Here is an 18,942-nt window from a genome sequence, read left to right as displayed (position 1 = left end):
TACAGACTTTCTCTTTAAGTCTTGACTGTACCAGGTAATTTTGTGGCTCTCTCTTTTCCTGAACAAAGAGTTCCCAACCAGCAAGCCGTTCCTTTGACAGAACTCCAACAGTCTTTCACCTTCCTCATATCGGCAGCCCCAACCCTCTGGTTCAAGTACACTTTCGCAGCCTTGTCTTCCTCTTCCAACATGTGTGTTTAAATCCCCCATTACTAGCATATTCTTCATTCCCCTCTGCTTCTACGTTTCCTCTTCAAACTCTCGCTTCTCCTCAGAAGTGCAACCCACCTGTGTCGCATACACTTGTATTACCTCTATGGATGTCCCCTCGAGTGCTATTTTGGTCTTCATCATCCTATCATTTATTCTCTTCACTTCCTCTTTTAATCCATCTCTTACTACTATTCTGACTCCATTTCTCCTTCCCTCCTCATTTCCACTCCAGGACAGTCAGTAGCGTTTACTCAGTTCTCTTCTTCCTTCTCCTTTCCATCTCATTTCAGCTAACCCCAATAGATCTAACTTCCTTCTCTCCATCATGTCTATCATCTCCTCCACCTTGCCAGTCAATGTTTGTATATTTAATGTCCCAAATCTTAGTCCTTGTTTATAGACAGTCTGTTGTCAATTCTATCCGTCCTTTCCGATGTCCATTCTATTTTTGAAAGCAGAAATCACATTCCAATACTGGCTTGATAGGCCTATCATAGCTTCACCAGAGCCCCGTTAGCCATAACTTTTCAGGATTCCTGTAGGACCTTCACAGCTACCGTAGCAGTCCCAGGGCACGCACAGTCCCCACTGTACCTCGCTTCTGAAGGCAATCCCGTACTTCAAGCCGTTGCCCATCTCCCATGACTTGTGTGACGGGTTGGTCTTGAACTATACACAAAAAAATCACCATAACTTCGGAATGGTTTGCAGTAGGATTTTCAGACTTCACCGTTGCCCATGGGGCACGATGGGAATTAGTATGGTTTGGTTTAGTGATGAAGCCCACTTTCATTTGGATGAGTTTATCAAAAAGCAAAATTGGTGCATTTGGGGGACAGAGTCCACATTTCATAATCAAGAAGTCTCTCTACCCTCAACAGTAGCCTGTATGTTGTGCAATGTCCAGTCACAGGAAAACTGATATGATATTCCTTGATGGCGTGGTGACTACTGAATGGCACATGAAGGTTTTGGAAGATGATTTCATCCCCATTATCCAAAGTGACCCTGATTTCGACAAGATGTGGTTCATGCAAGATGACTCTTGACCCCATCAAAACAGGAGTGTTTGATGTCCTGGAGGAGCACTTTGGGGACCGAATTTTGGCTCTGGGGTATCCAGAAGCCACTGGCATGGGCCTTGATTAGCTGCAATATTCTTCAGATATGAGCATATGCAACTCCTTTTTGTGGGGCATTATTAAAGATAAAGTGAACAGAAATAACCTCAAAACCACATTATCGCCAATGATGGGAGGCATATGGATCATGTCATAACCTAAATCTGAATATCTGTAGTGATGTTTACATGATGAATAAAGTGTGTGCACACCATAGTTTGTAACCAATGTATGTTGATTTTTCATATAGTTCAATAATCAGCACCCTGTATATACAGTACACAAGAACATCAGAAAGAAGTTGTAGTTTCTGTGTTGATAAAAATTAAATCACACATAGTACATCTCTGAACTCCTGTTTTTATGTAGTTTACATCAGGAAAGTTTAGTTATGCCCACTTTGTACTTTCAAATCTCTCACAATGTGTTGACCTACATACAATATAGCTAGTACGCTTTAGATGTGTCCACACTCACTGCTGCCCTGCAGCATAATCTTCTAGTGAAATGCAGTTAAAATAAAAAAATGTATTTATTCTACAGACATTTTCAGTAGGAGTATTATGTAAAGGTAAGTGCGAAGTATTTTGAAAAAGTTTTTTCAGGGACTTCACGCTTTTTGTGCTTATGTGGCAATTCATTTACTGATGAATGGTGTTCGTGATTAATAATAAAAGTGAAGTCTGTTTATACTGCGAAATTCACAACCACAGTGCTAAAAACGTTAAGTATTTCCATGGAAATTATATGAACCTGGTTGGGGTTGTTAACTACTACTCCTCTAAGTTAGCAGAATATTTAAACTTTGGGACCTAAGTTACAAACACTAAAAGCTTATATTGAAATCATTTTTAAAATCTTTGGTTCATAAACCATTATAATGGTCTTTGAAATCAGTAAAGGCACATACGTACTTGAAAGAGGAAGAATAACAGCTTTGTTCAGGGAAGTTACTTTCCTGCTGAGGTACATAGCAATTAAACACAATTAAACACAAATAAATCTGTCTATATTGAATTTGATCTTGGGAGGCAAAATACTCATGAAAACCAAATCCTAATGGGTGACAAATACATTAAAAAACAATACTCTACCAAATTTCTTGGCTTGACACTTGATGCAAAGTTAAAGTGGTCTGATCATGTGAATGATATTTGCAAAAAGCTATGTACTACCATATACAGGGTGAGTCATTTAACATTACCACTGGATATATTTCGCAAACCACATCAAATACTGATGAACCGATTCCACAGACTGAACGTGAGGAGAGGGGCTAGTGTAATTGTTTAATACAAACCATACAAAAACACATGGAAGTATGTTTTTAACACAAACCTAGGTTTTTTAAAATGGAACCACGTTAGTTTTGTTAGCACATCTGAATATATAAACAAATACGTAATCAGTGCCGTTTGTTGCATTGTAAAATGTTAATTGCATCCAGAGATATTGTAACCTAAAGTTGACGCTTGAAACCTCCGACGTTCAGTTGCGTGTTTTAACAAAAACGGGCCATGGGCGTTTCATAGGACGTGGAGGACGCATAAATTGGCCAGCCCGTTCTCCTGAGCTTACACCTCTGGACTTCTTTCTGTGGGGTACGTTAAAGGAGAATGTGTACCATGATGTGCCTACAACACCAGAGGATATGAAACAACGTATTGTGGCAGCCTGCGGCAACATTACACCAGATGTACTGCGGCGTGTACGACATTCATTACGCCAGAGATTGCAATTGTGTGCAGCAAATGATGGCCACCACATTGAACATCTATTGGCCTGACATGTCGGGACACACTCTATTCCACTCTATAATTGAAAACGGAAACCATGTGTGTACGTGTACGTGTACCTCACCCCTCATGGTAATGTACATGTGCGTCAGTGAAATAGACCAATGAAAATGTGTTAGCATGTGGACGTAATGTGCAGTTCCAGTCTCTTCTGTACCTAAGGTCCATCATCATTCCCTTTGGATCCCTAGGTAATTCGGTGCTCTCCAATACACACAAACAGCGGAGGAGTGGTACTCAAGCATCAACTTTAGGTTACAATATCTCCAGATGTAATTAACATTTTACAATGCAACAAACGGCACTGATTACGTATTTGTTTATATGTTCAGATGTGCTAACAAAACTAATGGTGTTCCATTTAAAAAAATGTACGTTTGTGTTAAAAAACATACTTCCGTGCATTTTTTTATGGTTTGTATTAACCAATTACACTAGCCCCTCTCCTCACGTTCGGTCTGTGGAATCGGTTCGTCAGTATTTCATGTGGTTTACGAAATATATCCAGCGGTAATGTTAGGTGACTCACCCTGTATGTCCTAAAAAGACTGACACCTTTTTGTAGCACCACCACTCTGAGGCAAATATATTTTGCACTATTTGAATCCCATCTAAGTTATGGGATAGAGGTATGGGGATCCAGCAGTAAAGGTAATATGAAAAGTGTACTTATCTTACAAAAGAAGGAACTTAGAATTATGGGAAAGAAATGTGCCAGGGAGTCCTGCAGAAATTTGTTTAAAGAATTTAAAATACTAACTGTTCATAACATGTATGCTCTGAAGATAATCATTATGGCAGTAAACAGTAACAAAACACTTAATAAAGATATACATGATCACAACACTAGAGGTAGAGAGAGACCTCACATCATCTCTCATAGAACAAAACTTTATGAGAAAAGCCCTCACTATGCAGGCATAAAACTACAGAATTGCTTCCATCCTAATATCTCCAAATTGCCCATTCCAAAACTAAAAATGAAATTAAAATTATGGCTCCTAAACAATCCTGTATATTCAATAGATGAGTTTCTAGATTTAGTACATTCGTATGATGGAAGACCACCTATCTAAAAATATTTGTAATCTCAGATCTTAGACTGTGTCACAAACTGTATACATTTGAATGTCAGATATGAATACTGTGTTACAAACTGTAGATTCCTTAATCTAAGTATGACAATAACACTTTTTTTAATGTATAGTCCATATATGTAACTCTGTTCTCTCAAATAAATTTAGAAACAGTTGTGTAGATAAAAGTGCCAGCCAATAATACGTAACCCTAGTAAGCAAGGCTCTGACTTATCCAGAAGACTGGAACAAAAAAAAAAAAAACTTTTTTGTAATCAGTTGATGTTGGATCAAAATAAATAAATAAATAAAAGTGTCTGGAAAAAATTCCCATATTTATCAGTGTTAATTGATTAGCACTCATTGTGATCTGTCATTAGTACTGTATGCACAAGTTGCTTCCAGTGACTGTTTCAGTTTGTTAATGACTAACTTGGTTCATATTGCATCAATGGGCATGTTGGCCTTGGCTGTATGTAACATTTCCAATTGATCCACAGCCTCATGCAACTGATACAACATGATGTTCCCCTGAATAATTTTCAGATTTAATTGGTGAATTAGGTTGAAATTTGTAAGTGCTAAGTGTCCAGTTAGCTTAATGAACTTAAAAAAATATTTGTCATTAACATTAGAGCAAGCCTGACTGTATGGTGATGATATCTTTTGGCAGATTATTGTAATAACTACAAATTTTTCAGAGGCATTTTAGAAAAAAGTTTAAAAATTTAAAAGTTCAGTTTTCCTTTTTCTGTCTTTTTTAGCCACATCAGATTGATCAATGAGTGACTGGATAGAGTCCTTCAATCTACTTAGCCATTTCATGTGGGACAAGAATTTTCTCAGGTTCCCAGCAAGATCCTTCACTAAGCCACGATGGTGGAAATTATATGCTTTGACATCAATCTTATTATTATTTCTGCATTCTTTTTTGACCTGAGAATGCAACAATCTTTGCTTCCACACCAATCACTGAACTTTGTAATTCAACCACAGTAGTGTTTTCCATCCTCAGTACCCTTACTTTGCACATCCTTCTAAAGAGCATTGTTTGCAAACAGTTTAACCTTCAACCAAAATTCCTCTACATCCACCATATTTGAACTAAAGTATGTCCATTCATTGTTTAAGTAGAATGTTAACAATGTTATCAGCTCTTCCCAGAATGAAAACTCTCCTAGCTTTCTTGATGGATTTATGAACTTCAGTGCTCATAGTCACTATGATGACATGATTGCTAGTCCCAATCTCTATACTGACACAGCTGATGAGATCAGACATGCTTGTAGCTATAGGGACTAAAATACTTTCATAGAGAGTGAATTGTTGAACTAGCAGCTCAAGACAGTCTTGGAAAAATGTGTCCATGACTACTTCTCAAGACTGATTGTCCACAGTACCTGCAATAAATCCACGAACATATCAGTCTATACTCTGTACGTCAATGTTGCCTCCAACTAATATTATGTGATTGGAGTATTTCCATGCTACTTAACATAGGCTTTATTTGAATGATTATACAACTGTTACAAGAAAATTGGATGGCCAATAAAAACATCCAATGATTAACTTGAGTTCATCACGGCTAATCATGTATGTCCAGATAACTTCACAGTCAGACTTAATTTTACCTTGACAGAGACAATATTTTTGTCTATTTCAACAAACACGGTCTCTTATATGGGGGTCTAAGCTGTCTTTTTGAGATAAATTCATGCCTCATTAAATATTTTATCTACTGGCCATAGAACCAAGTCAGTCAAACCTACTTGGTCATGGAATGAGTCAGTATGTATTTACAGAATACTGGTTGGAAAATCTTCAAACAAAAGATTATAGAACTGCCCCAAAGTAGTAGTAGTAGTAGAAGGGTTTTGTGGGCGCACGACAGCAAGGTCTTCAGCGCCCGTTCAGTATGATAGTGAGGCGGGTGTCAAGAAAAAACTCACAACATTTACATCTAACGCAACATAAAACGGAACATAAAACACGGGGAACAATCATTGAAAAATATGTGCTCACCCACACCGAAGCGTGGGATGAAGCAGGGCGTCAGCAATAAAACATGGACAACACAGGAAGAAAAAGGTAGAGGGAGCTAAAACAATGGAGCAGATGGAAGTGACTGGCTGACCGCAAGGAAAAAAGGGAGGAGTCAGCCACTCTGCAATACACTAAAACCGCCAGCCTAAAAGCTTAGGCCAGAGTCCAGACACATCACAAAACTTAAAAACCCTAGACACACACGTCTCATCATTAGCTAAAACACAGGGCAGATCCCCATCAACTTGTGCTTCTGCCCTTGCATCACGGTATAAAACGCAGTCTGTCAAAATGTGCCGGACAGTGATGTGCACACCACAAGCATCACAAAACGGAGGATCCTCCCGCTGTAATAAATAGCTATGTGTCAGAGGACAGTGCCCGATCCGAAGACGTGTGAGCGCCACCTCTTCCCGCCTGAGCAGCCGGCAGGAGGAACGCCACGGCCGAGTGGTTGACTTTACTAACCGCAGTTTACTGGCCGTCACCGCCAGCCATTCAGCCTCCCACAACTCCATGCACTTCCTGTGGAGTGCAGCGATGACTGACTGCAAGGGGATAGGACACTGGACCACATCCTGCTCTCTGCAGGCCTCCTTGGCAGCCCGATCAGCCTGTTCGTTGCCCCATACGCCGACATGACCAGGCACCCAGCAGAAGGATACCTCTTTACCCCGCCGTTGGAGCGAGTACAGTTTGTCATGTATCAGCTGGACCATCTCTTCAGTCGGGTACAGGTTCTGCAGTGATTGTAAGGCACTAAGAGAATCGGAGCAGAGAAGAAATCGATCGCCCCGAACTCGATTCATCTGCTCCAGTGCCGTCAGGATCGCGTGGAGCTCCGCTGCGAAAACGGTATATTCAGCAGGGAGGCGAATCCGGGTAACATGAGCAGGGAACACCACAGAACAGCCAAGGAAAGTCTCCTGTTTGGAGCCATCAGTATAAACGACAGTGAAACCGTGATGCACATCTAAAATGTTAAAAAACAGAGATTGGAATGTAGAATCTGGTGTGCCATCTTTCTTAAAATTAGTCAAATCTAAAATAAGTTTGGGTCTCCGGAGGAGCCAAGGTGGAGATCTGCTCCAACCGCGACGTAAAACACGAAGACCAGCCATAGACATCGCACTGAGGCAATCCTGTGCGCGAATCCCATAGGGCTGCGTTGCACGTTGCCGGTTATGAAACAATCGTGCCAGAGGAGGCTGAGCAACGGTATGGTATGCAGGGGTGTAGGGTGTGGACAAAGTTTTATACGCCTGGCGCACTGTAAGTAGCCGTCGCCGCATATGAAGTGGCGGTTCACCAGCCTCTGCACAGAGGCTGGGGATGGGGCTAGTTCGGAATGCCCCAGTGGCCAACCGAAGCCCTTCATGGTGCACAACGTCCAACATTTTTAAGTAAGAAGGCCTCGCAGACCCATACACCGTGCACCCATAATCGAGCCGAGACCGCACAAACGCCCTGTAAAACTGGAGCAGACAAGTCCTGTCAGCTCCCCATGTACTGTGGCTAAGACATTTTAAAATACTTAAAGCCTGAAGCGACCGCCGTTTCAGGTCTTTAAGATGAGGTAACCACGTGAGCCTCGAGTCAAAAATGAGCCCCAGAAATCTCACCGTGTCTTTAAAAGTAAGAATAGTATCCCTCAAGCGCAACTCAGGAAAGGTTAAAAGCGAACGAGAACGGTTAAACAGAACACATACAGACTTCTCGGTGGAAAACTGAAAACCACTCTTCTTCGCCCAATCATCCAAACGCCTAATCGTAAGTTGCAACTGACGGGTTGTCGTTGCAAGGCTTGAAGAAGAGCAGAACAAAGAGAAATCATCCACAAACAAAGAACACTGGACAGGACTTTTCACTATGGACGTAATGCTATTAATAGCGATGGCAAACAGAGTCACACTTAAAACGCTACCCTGAGGGACACCATTCTCCTGCTCAAAGCGATCGGACAGGACGTCACCAATTCGGTATCTAAAATAGCGTGGCGAGAGGAAAGACTGAAGAAAAAGAGGAAGACAACCACGAAAACCCCATTCGTGAAGCTGCTCCAGGATGAGACGCCTCCAAGTAGTATCGTAGGCCTTCTCGATGTCGAAAAATACACCTATAAGGTGATGACGGCGTAGGAAAGCCTGTTGGATAGCCGCCTCCAGGAGGGCAAGGTTATCGAAGGCGGAACGAAACCTCCTGAACCCACACTGAAAGCGACTAAGGAGTTGCCGGGATTCTAACATCCAGACAAGGCGGCGGTTGACCATCCGCTCCAAGGTCTTCCCTATGCAACTAGTGAGGGCAATGCTACGGTAGCTACTTGGGCTCGAGCGGTCTTTCCCGGGTTTTAAAAAAGGGATTAAAACCGCCTCACGCCACGCGTCAGGAAAGTGACCCGACGCCCAAATGGCATTAAAAAGTGCGAGGAGGATGTCTTTGTTGCGCATTGTGAGGTGCCACAGCATACTGTAATGGATCCTGTCGTGGCCAGGGGATGTGTCACGAGCGCCAGACAATGCAGAATCCAGCTCCCACATAGAAAATGGGCAGTTGTAAACTTCATGAGAGGTGGAATGGAAGTCCAGACTACATCTCTCAGCAACGGCTCTATGGCACTGGAAACCTGGATCCTGACTGGTTGTTGCAGTAACTGTGGCGAAATACGCTGCCATAGTCTGGGCAATGTCTCGCGGATCCGTGTGGAGAGTGCCATTATTCATTACAGCAGCTATGGGGCACCGCCCTCCTCTGCCAGAAATTCTCCTGATGGTCTCCCACACAATGGAACTTTTGGTGGAACGATTAATGGTGTTCAGGAACGTTTGCCATGACCTCTTCCTGCTCTCATGAATAATGCGGCGACATCTTGCCCTCGCCACCCGAAAGGCTGCAAGATTCTCAGCAGTCGGCCGACACTTGAACCGACGCAGAGCCGCACGCCGGGTCCTGATCGCAGAGCGGCATTCGGCACTCCACCAAGGCACAGGTGGCCTCTTCCGGTGGCCTGTGGACTGTGGAATGGATGCTGCAGCGGCGTGGTGGACCGTTTTGGTAATATGATCCACCCACATCTCAACATTCGCACAGTGGTCGAATTGGGCCAACTGGCTATAAAGTGTCCAGTCAGCTCCACTGAGCACCCATCGTGGTGGTCTCCTTTCGGGGCCCACGCCATCGGGCAGGTGAATCCAGATTGGGAAATGATCACTGCCGTGCAAGTCAGCGACCACTTCCCAGTGAGCACTGGCGGCAAGAGCCGGAGAGCAAAGCGAGAGATCAACGGCAGAGAACGACCCAGTCGCTGTGGAGAAATGAGTACTCTGTCCTCCATTGAGCAAGTAGGCACAGGATGACAGGAGAAGCCTCTCAATTGCTCTACCCCTGGGGCAGGTAATTGCAGAGCCCCAAAGCACATTGTGGGCATTAAAATCACCACAAATAATGAATGGCTGGGGGAGCTGGGTAAGAAGGTCGGTGAGGGCTGCTTCATCAAGAGCATCATGTGGGGGCAAGTAAAGTGAACATACCGTCAATGGATGACGCACGTGCACAGACACAGCGACGGCCTGTAGAGTCGTTGTAAGTGAGAGAGGCGAGGAGTGGTAGTCCGTCCTGACGAAAATACCTACGCCTCCTCTAGCTCTCTCTCCACGCAGGTCGTCCTTTTTATGGAGTGTGTAGCCTCGTAGCTCAGGGGAGTAAGATGGATGGAAATACGTCTCCTGGAGACAGATACACAGTGGTCTACCCTGAGACAGTAGACGAAGTTCCTCCACATGCGTCCTGAACCCTTGCAAGTTCCACTGGAGTATGGGAGCCATCTATGTTGGGGGTAGCACCTGCATCCTGTCTCTCCGACGGGGCGGGGAGACCGCAGCAGGTGTAGGGGCAGGCGTGGGACGAGATGATTGCCCCACACATACATCGTACTCCATCAACTCTGGGGAAGAGTCAGATGAAGCCTCACATAAAACAACAGCCGCATGGTCCGATGGTTTACCACGGGATTTGACGCGCTGTTGCTGCTGTACGGTAGCTTTCTGTGGTTTGGTGGACTTTGGGGGAGCTGATGTGGGAGTGGGAATTGGCGCACTGGGTTTGGGAACAGCCTCAGCTGTTTGAGGAGCTAGGGGCTGGCCCAAGTTCGCCACTGTACCTTTGTCCGCCGTTCGAGTAGGGGCTACTGGCTCTGAAACACTGGGTGCGTTGCAAGTGCACTGACAGCTACAGGTGTTAGTGCCAACACTCACCACCTCGGTCTGCGTTGAGGCATCTACTTTTGGAGTAGGCTTCTGAACCAGGGAGGCAAAAGATGTAGCAAATGTGGGAGGTTGCATCGACTTAAAGATCTTCTTGGCCTCACCATAGGGGATACGCTGGGTTGTTTTTATTTCCTGGACCTTGCGTTCCTCTAAAAATATGCGGCAGTCCCTACTCCAAACAGGGTGGTTCCCAGAGCAATTAATACATTTTGCCGGACGCGAGCAACCAACTCCTTCATGAGCAGCCAGACCACAGTTTCCACAAGTCGCTTCGCCTTTACAGCCTAAGGTGGTATGCCCAAAACGCTGGCATTTGAAACAGCGCATTGGGGCCGGGAAATAAGGCCTCACACTAAGGCGAAGGAAGCCAGCTTTAACATGTTCAGGAAGTTTTGTGCTACTGAAGGTCAGAATAAAGGAGTCGGATTTGACAAGAGTGCCATCAACCCTCTTCATGATGTGTTGGACATCAACGATACCTTCTGGAGCCCACTCACGTTGCAGTTCTTCCTTGGGAATATCAGCTAGATCTCGGCATGTCACAACACCTTTGCTGTAGTTCAAGGTGCTGTGCAGTTCAGTGTCTATGGCATACTCTCCAAGGCATTTAGCAGACTGAAGTTTATTGGCTTGCTGGGAAGTGGAAGTTTCCACTAGCAAGGTTCCATTACGTAAGCGCTTTACCGATTTTAAGGAGCCACAGATTCCCTCCAATCCCTTTTGTATATAGAAGGGCGAAACCTTCTCGAAACTACCCTCCTTCCGTTTCACAATGAGAAACACATTCGGATTACCAGAATGTATTCTGTTACCTAAGACTGGACTTTTTAAAGAAGCGCCGGAGTCAGGGGGACTGACTGCACGGGCCCTCTTAAGAGACTGGGTGTTAGAACCTTCCAGCGGCCCACCCTTTCCGCTGGGAGGAAGAAAAGAGGAGTTCGAAGGATCCATCTCGGTCCCACGAGCAGCTAGGGAACTAGAAGTCCGCCTAGACAGAGCCCCGCGTGCCTAGGTAAGCCTTATACAACTGAGGTGCGGCAGGTTCCCCAGAGGTTGCCCGCTAACGACTGTTCCACCTCAACAGCCATGCATCTCATCAGCGCGCAGCACACCTTGAGATTGAGGGGTTTTTTATAGAGGTTTGTTCCATCCTCGCGATCCGGGCGGTCAAGCCAAGATCCCCATTCCCTGAGACACACAACGTTCCACCGCCGCGCCGCACGGTGGTCGCTGAAGTACGCTCAGAGCTTACGGTGACGGGGGACTGGTGGCGCCTACCAGTCTCCAGCTCAGGAACCCCGGGGTCGCCAAGCCCGTACCCAGCAAATGAATGCTGAGCCCCTGGGGGCTGCCCCAAAGTAAGATACTGCAGGAAATTATAGAGTGAAAGTAAGCAAAATTAACAAGTTTTCATGTTTCAGTATCTGAGACAGTGGATATTATTCTTAAACATTTTCCACGCAAGATCTTGACACTTCCCAGTAGGCTTTTCATCCACCATAGTCCTGCAAAGACAAAGTGGTAGACTTCGCTGACTGTTCAACCACTGTGTGACAATAAAATTTTACATCTACAATGGTTCCATATCAGAAACTGTATGCACTGTGTTCAGTTGCTCCAAACTAACATTTTTGCCATGGATGCAGGCCAGTAAAGGCTGTATTATACTAGGGAAGACCTTCAACTGGTGATACAACAGACTTGTGGTAGTAATTGAACACACCAACACAGATGTGGACTATATGAACGTTCATGCACGGCACCTGTATCCCTTCAGGCTTGATGTTGACCTTGATGGTGATGGAATCTTCCAGCAGGCTAACTGTCCATATCACAGTGCCAGAATCACACTACAGTGGTATGAAGAGCATGACTGTCAACTTAAGTTGATATCTCTCCCGCCAAATTTGCATGATATGAACCACAATGGAAGACATCTGAGATGCTATTGGACACCAGCTCCACTCCCACAAACCACCATAGTTTATGAGAATTGTGTGACTTGTGGCTAGTGTCACACACTTCTAGAAACCTACCAAAGACTTGTTGAATCCAAACTGTGTGGAAGTTGATTTGTGGGGAGGGGACCGAACAGCAAGGTCATCAGTCACCTTAGATTAGGGAAGAATGGGGAAGGAAGTCAGTCATGTCCTTTCAAAGGAACCATCCCAGCATTTCCCTGAAGTAGTTTAGGGAAATCACAAGAAACCTAGATCAGGAAGGCCGGATGCGTGTTTGAACCACTGTCCACCTGAATGCGAGTCCAGTGTCCTAACCACTGCACCACCTCACTCAGTATGACAAGATGACTATGAGCTGCAGTGAGTACAAAAATGAGATGACTGAAATATGCTTCATATTTAAATTTTTGTCAAGTTACATTTTGTTATATTCTTTACACAGATTTGACTGGAGTCCTGCTCTGTTCTAAAACTCTTGCTGATATAAACATAACTTCTTCACAACTTTTGTGAATGACTTAACATACCTTTTTTGGCTTTTTCCAAGACCAATGTGAGAGCTGCAAATTTTTCTGGATCAATTGTAACTTCTAACACTCTCTTTTCCTGATTCTTTACTTCATGCTCAAGTTTTGGGTGTTCTCTCTGAAGTGTCTGAAAATAATTGTCGTAAGTGGCAAGAAACTGTTCATGAATAGCAAATATGTGAATAAAATATTTATGCAAAAATATCAGATTATAAAAAAAATATATGGACATTTTGCTATTTCATGATAAATTTGGAATCAAGTTACACAAAACCAAGTAAAAAAAGTTAATTTTATCCTAACGAAAATGCAAGTAAAATTGTTGAAAGGTTTATCTATACACCTTAACAGTATTAATCAGCAGGGCTTTGATATCTGTGTCTTTCCCAAGAGACTGATTCAGAATTTATATACTGTTCAAAATAGCTGTAAGGTCTATGTTGTGAAAATCATGAGACAAACTTTTAAGAGAAACATTTATTACATCAGCTCCTCATATGCACTCTAATCCAAATAATGGGACATCTCTGATTCATTACAAAGTGTATAAAATGACTGTTCTCAAATCTAGACATTCAGGATGAGATGTTTTATTTTAGAAATGGGCAAAAGTAGGACATGGAGACAATTTCAAAGAGAAGTAAGACTAACTCAGGATATTACCTCTGATATAGCATGCCTGAAAACACCTTACCATAATTTCAGTTTCCAACTTTTGTGTTTTGGTTTTCATATTATTTATCTCTGGTGTAAGGAAACACATTTTTTTGTCAATCTCATTAATTTTCTTAGTAAACTCTTCAAGTTTTTTTTGGCATTCTTGCATACTTTTTCCAAGGTCCTCCAAAGTTTTCTGAGTAACTGGAGCTTCAGGTACTTTTTGACTCATTAGACCTTTTTTCACAGTATGGCCACCACCTGTCATTTCACCTGTAAAAATCACAAATCCAAATTAGGACAAAGAATACTGACAGCTCTTGCACATTTCATTGCAAATATGTTGTAAATGAATTCTCTACAGAAATGTTAATTTAGCAAGTGTTATGAAATATTTACCATGTATACAAAAATACTTCTGTCAGTCAGTGTACTGTGCTTTATGATGTTTAGCAGCAGATGTATGTATTAGGTGTTGTCATATGTATGGGAATTACTGATTAACACTGATTTTAAAGATCAAGATAGTTTCCAAGATAGTTGTTGGTTAGTGTGTTTTGTAAAATTACAGAAAGAGATGACTGATTAAGAATAAGTATGTCTGTATTAGATTAAGGTTACTCAAGTCATCAAGGCCACTCCGAAATAGGAAATCAGAGATACAATGCACAGAGGAGACAAAGGTGGTAGTTTTTAGGTTACTGTAGCTAAATAGTAGCACTGGAACCCTGAAAATTGCAGACACTCTGAGCAGCTGTTACAGGGGAGAACTTTCACTTCAGAGAATTAACTGGTAATACCATCCACCACCTAGACACTGTCGTACAGCCTCACAGTAAAAGCTGACCATGAAAAGGCAAATCTTAGCAGGGGCAGCAAGCTTGATACATGCTCCTAAGGACTGCAATGTCAGTGGGTTTACACAGGTCAGATTGCTACTGCAGCAGTCCTCACCCAAAAAAGGACTGAGGGCGGGGCCAAGTGACATAAAACATTTTTGTTACTGGCCATAATAGGAGTGGCAGTGATGTTTAGTTTCCAGCTGAACGCTATTGCTACCAAACTTGGAGTTTGTTAATGTAAAGTCCAGAAACATACCTACCTAACAATTAGGAGAATGGGAGGAATCTAAATATGGTTGGCCAGTGGTGCCCTGGAGGTACAGAGCAATTTGTCAGATTAGCTGAAGCTTCTTAAGTGCTGGTGGATTGGTAGGATGACTATAGAAAGGGAGTAACACTGCACCATCATGATTCTTTAAAGATCTAAGCTTTTATATTTAAAGGGAATTCTCACTCAGATCATTGGGGCATTGACTTCATGTTTCTTCCGGCCAGCCTCAGTAAAGCTTACTGACACTGGCCAGAAGCAACACGGATTCAATGCCCCAATGATCTGAGTGAGAATTCCCTTTGAATACAAAAGCTTGGGTCTTTAAAGAACCATGATGGTGCAAACATGCCTGTTTTTCTCACTTGGAGTGTTGCTCTCAAGTTTGTACCTAACATGCAACTGCTTTTATAGTTCACTTCTTCTGTTAGTCTTGCTAAGATGGATTGGATGTGTACATGCTGCATGCGGATGCAGGAGTAGCTGGCCATAGTTTGCGAACAGTTTAACATGCTGTTGGCTATGGTCAGTCACGTTCGGGCTGCTGCCTCAGGTTGCAACAGAGGCAGAGAATCTGGTGGATCACATGGGACACCTCAGGTATCACTTCTTTTGCCCTCGGGCTCTGCTTCCAAGGTGCCTCCTAGTGCACACAACAAGGTGAATCTGCCCTCACAGCAAGGTGATTGGCAGGTGGTAACGTGTTCGCATTGCTCAAGGCAGAGGACCAATGTGGAGACTGGCCACCTGGCCTTGCCCATTCATCCTGTGAGTGGACAGGTGGATGCTCCTTCAGCAGGGTCCTAGCAGGCTCAGAGGAAGGGTTTACTGGTTATTAGCAGCTCCAATGTTAGGCTCGTTATGGAGCCCCTTGAGCAGATAGGATTCAGGGCTGGAAAGAAAGTGAATGTTCACTCAGTATGTCTGTGGGGTGCCTCATCCGAGATGTGGAACCAGCCTTGCCAGTGGCTATCGAGCATACTGGGTGCTGTCATCTGCAAGTTGTGGCTCATGCCAGCACAAACAATGCCTGCTGCATGGTACTGAGGTGATCCTCAGTTCATACAGGCAGCTGGTGGAGGTGGGGATGCTGGCCTCAGCCACAGGGTGCGAGAAGAGCTTGCAATCTGCAGCAATGTTTCCAGAGTTGATTGGGGTCCTTTGGATTTGAGCTTGTAACATCAGGAGTCAAACCACAATAGCATTTTATTGAAGTAACTACCTTGCAGTACGGGCTCATAGCTTTGGAGTTGGTGGCGGTGACAGATGCTTGTATCTCGGAGTGATTCACTCACACTTGTTGCTAACACAACCATGGGAAGCGCCACTTGTGTCACTTCCAGAGACAGAATATTCAAACCCTTAAGAATTTAAATAAACAATACTAAATCTTATTCAATTTCGAAAAAACTTTTTATTTAGTCTTTTGTTATATAAAAAAAAGCTGGTTGCAAAATGTCAGCTATCTGGCTGGGATGCTTTCAAAGTTAGAGAAAATGATCAAAAATACCAAAAATCGGCACTAGTAAGATTAAAGGCAGTTCAGATGCATAGCAGTTTGTCCTTTGCTATCAGTTGGAATCATAACTAGAGTTTACAAAATGTTAGGACAGTATGTTTGAATTTTTATACTTAAATAATGTGAATTATTTTTTGTCCAATAATAGAGAATTCAGTAAGAATTGATATTCATTTAATAACTATTTGTTTTGTTGTGTAAATAAATGAAAGTGTGTATGTGGGACATATGTAAAGATTCAATATTATCTCCTGTTGAACATTATGTTACTTGGTCAACGGAAAGTGTGCAACAAGCTGTTGCAACAAAAGCTGTAATTCCCCTTACTTGCTGATGACATATGTCCAAGTGTGCTTGTTTTTGTAAAAAAGCAGCCACAATAGTTATTTGAACAGTAATTTTTTTCTACAGTTATTTCAAGATTAGTTTTCATTTGGTTTGGTTTGGTTGAACATTTTATTACTATTTGCAGCATAAAATGATGTAAATGCATCTGTGAATGTTGATTGGAGTAAAAAAGTTTAGGGGCTAATATGATCTTGAAAGACTGATCTAATTGGCTGTTCATTTGATCAACCAATCAGAGCAAAGTCTTTCCCACACTCTATCAAGTAGTATATGTGCTGTGAGCAATGGCATGGAGGCAGTCTTACTCCCTCTGTCAGACGCACAAGTCATGTTGAATGTTACCGAAAAAGCTATGTGTAAAATAAAGAAGGTACTGCTATTTTGTGTTTGTTTTATATCGCCATGAAATCAGATGCATTTATGGACAGATTGGAAAATTTGAGCTTTGTGAAGGAATTAGTTGGATAGATAAATGTGTGCCAAGTCTTGGCCTTTGTGAAGAATTCCACATGGCATATTTTGTAATTGTTTATGGAATAATTGGCAAGCAACTTCTTTTAAAGAAATCCACCGGAAAGGACTAAATGTAAAACTCATGTTGTAGCTGAATATAAATTGTGGAAATCTCAACAATTCAGGTTGAACTTTGGTACATTTCTGGCTGTCTTGCATGAGTACTAGATGGTATGAGCTGAGAGATGAGGACAGTGATATTAGCTGTTAGTTTTAAATGTGGGCTGATGGCACCTATTTAATTTGGCATCTAAAGCAAATAAAGAACTATTTGCCCAATTTTGACATTTTTCTAAGAGATGAAACAATCACCTTCCACCCAAAAATTTTTATAACATATTTACATGAAATTTTGTTACAGAGTTAATGCAGACTGTGCTAACATAAGTATAGATGATGTTTTTCATCAACACTGCTTTTAACATCACCAGAAAAGTATCTACATTGCAGAGAAGTGTGTTGGTTACCAGACGCTATACTGAGGTAGGTGGGACTTTTGTGGTTGACAGTACGAAAAAAGAAGCAGTAAGCAGTTAAATGAATTTTAAACAAGCAATGCTGCAATTGGTGCTTTATCGGCCAGGAATTACAATATAGAGTTTGTAAGAGTAGGTACTGTATATAAAAGCAGCAGTGTTAAATGAACTTGTTGAAATGTTTGACATGCGAGTGAAAAAGGAACTACACTACTGGCCATTAAAATTGCTACACCATGAAGATGACGTGCTACAGATGCGAAATTTAACTGAGAGGAAGAAGATGCTATGATATGCAAATGATCAGCTTTTCAGAGCATTCATTCACACAAAGTGGGCGCCGGTGGTGACACCTTCAACGTGCTGACATGAGGAAAGTTTCCAACCAATTTCTCATACACAAACAGCAGTTGACCAGCATTGCCTGGTGAAACGTCGTTGTGATGCCTCATGTAAGGAGGAGAAATGTGTACCATCACGTTTCCGACCTTGATAAACGTCGGATTATAGCCTATCGTGATTGCGGTTTATCATATCGTGACATTGCTGCTCGTGTTGGTCGAGATCCAATGACTGTTAGCAGAATATGGGATCAGTGGGTTCTGGAGGGTAATACGGAATGCTGTGCTGGATCCCAACAGCCTCATATCACTAGCAGTCGAGATGACAGGCATCTTATCCGCATGGCTGTAATGGATGGTGCAGCCACGTCTCAATCCCCAAGTCAACAGATGGGGATGTTTGCAAGATAACAACCATCTGCATGAACAGCTTGACAACGTTTGCAGCAGCATGGATTATCAGCTCAGAGACCATGGCTGCGGTTACCCTTAAAGCTGCATCACAGACAGGAGTGCCTGTGATGGTGTACTCAAGGATGAACCTGTGTGCACAAATGGCAAAACATAATTTTTTTGGATGAATCCATGTTCTGTTTACAGCATCATGATGGTCGCACCTGTGTTTGGTGACATCGCGGTGAACGCACATTGGGAGCATGTATTCGTCATCGCCATACTGGCGTATCACCCGGCATGATGGTATGGGCTGCCATTGGTTACACGTCTCAGTCACCTCTTGTTCGCATTGACGACACTTTGAACACTGGATGTTACATTTCAGATATGTTACGATCTGTGGCTCTACCCTTCATTCGATCCCTGCAAAACCCTTCATTTCAGCAGAATAATGCACGACCGCATGTTGCAGGTCCTGTATGGGCCTTTCTGGATACAGAAAATGTTCGACTGCTGCCCTGGCCAGCACATTCTGCAAATCTCTCACCAATTGAAAATGTCTGGTCAATGGTGGCCAAGC

The 18,942-nt window shown here is 42.9% G+C and overlaps 1 protein-coding gene across 1 annotated transcript in view; it reads right to left on the bottom strand.

The window, feature by feature from the left end:
* LOC126183365 (structural maintenance of chromosomes protein 4-like) overlaps positions 1-18,942 on the bottom strand; it is a 313,166-nt gene that overhangs the window by 194,711 nt on the left and 99,513 nt on the right. Inside the window, exons 7-8 of the mRNA XM_049925284.1 lie at positions 13,697-13,932; positions 13,003-13,159 (exon numbers count right to left, since the gene is read on the bottom strand). Of these exons, the coding sequence (XP_049781241.1) occupies positions 13,003-13,159; positions 13,697-13,932 (393 nt within the window). The remainder of the gene's footprint in view (positions 1-13,002; positions 13,160-13,696; positions 13,933-18,942) is intronic.

This window comes from Schistocerca cancellata, chromosome 4 (assembly GCF_023864275.1).
Source record: "Schistocerca cancellata isolate TAMUIC-IGC-003103 chromosome 4, iqSchCanc2.1, whole genome shotgun sequence".
In the NCBI taxonomy this organism is placed as follows: Eukaryota; Metazoa; Arthropoda; class Insecta; order Orthoptera; family Acrididae; genus Schistocerca; species Schistocerca cancellata.
This window is presented reverse-complemented; position numbering and strand designations above follow the sequence as displayed.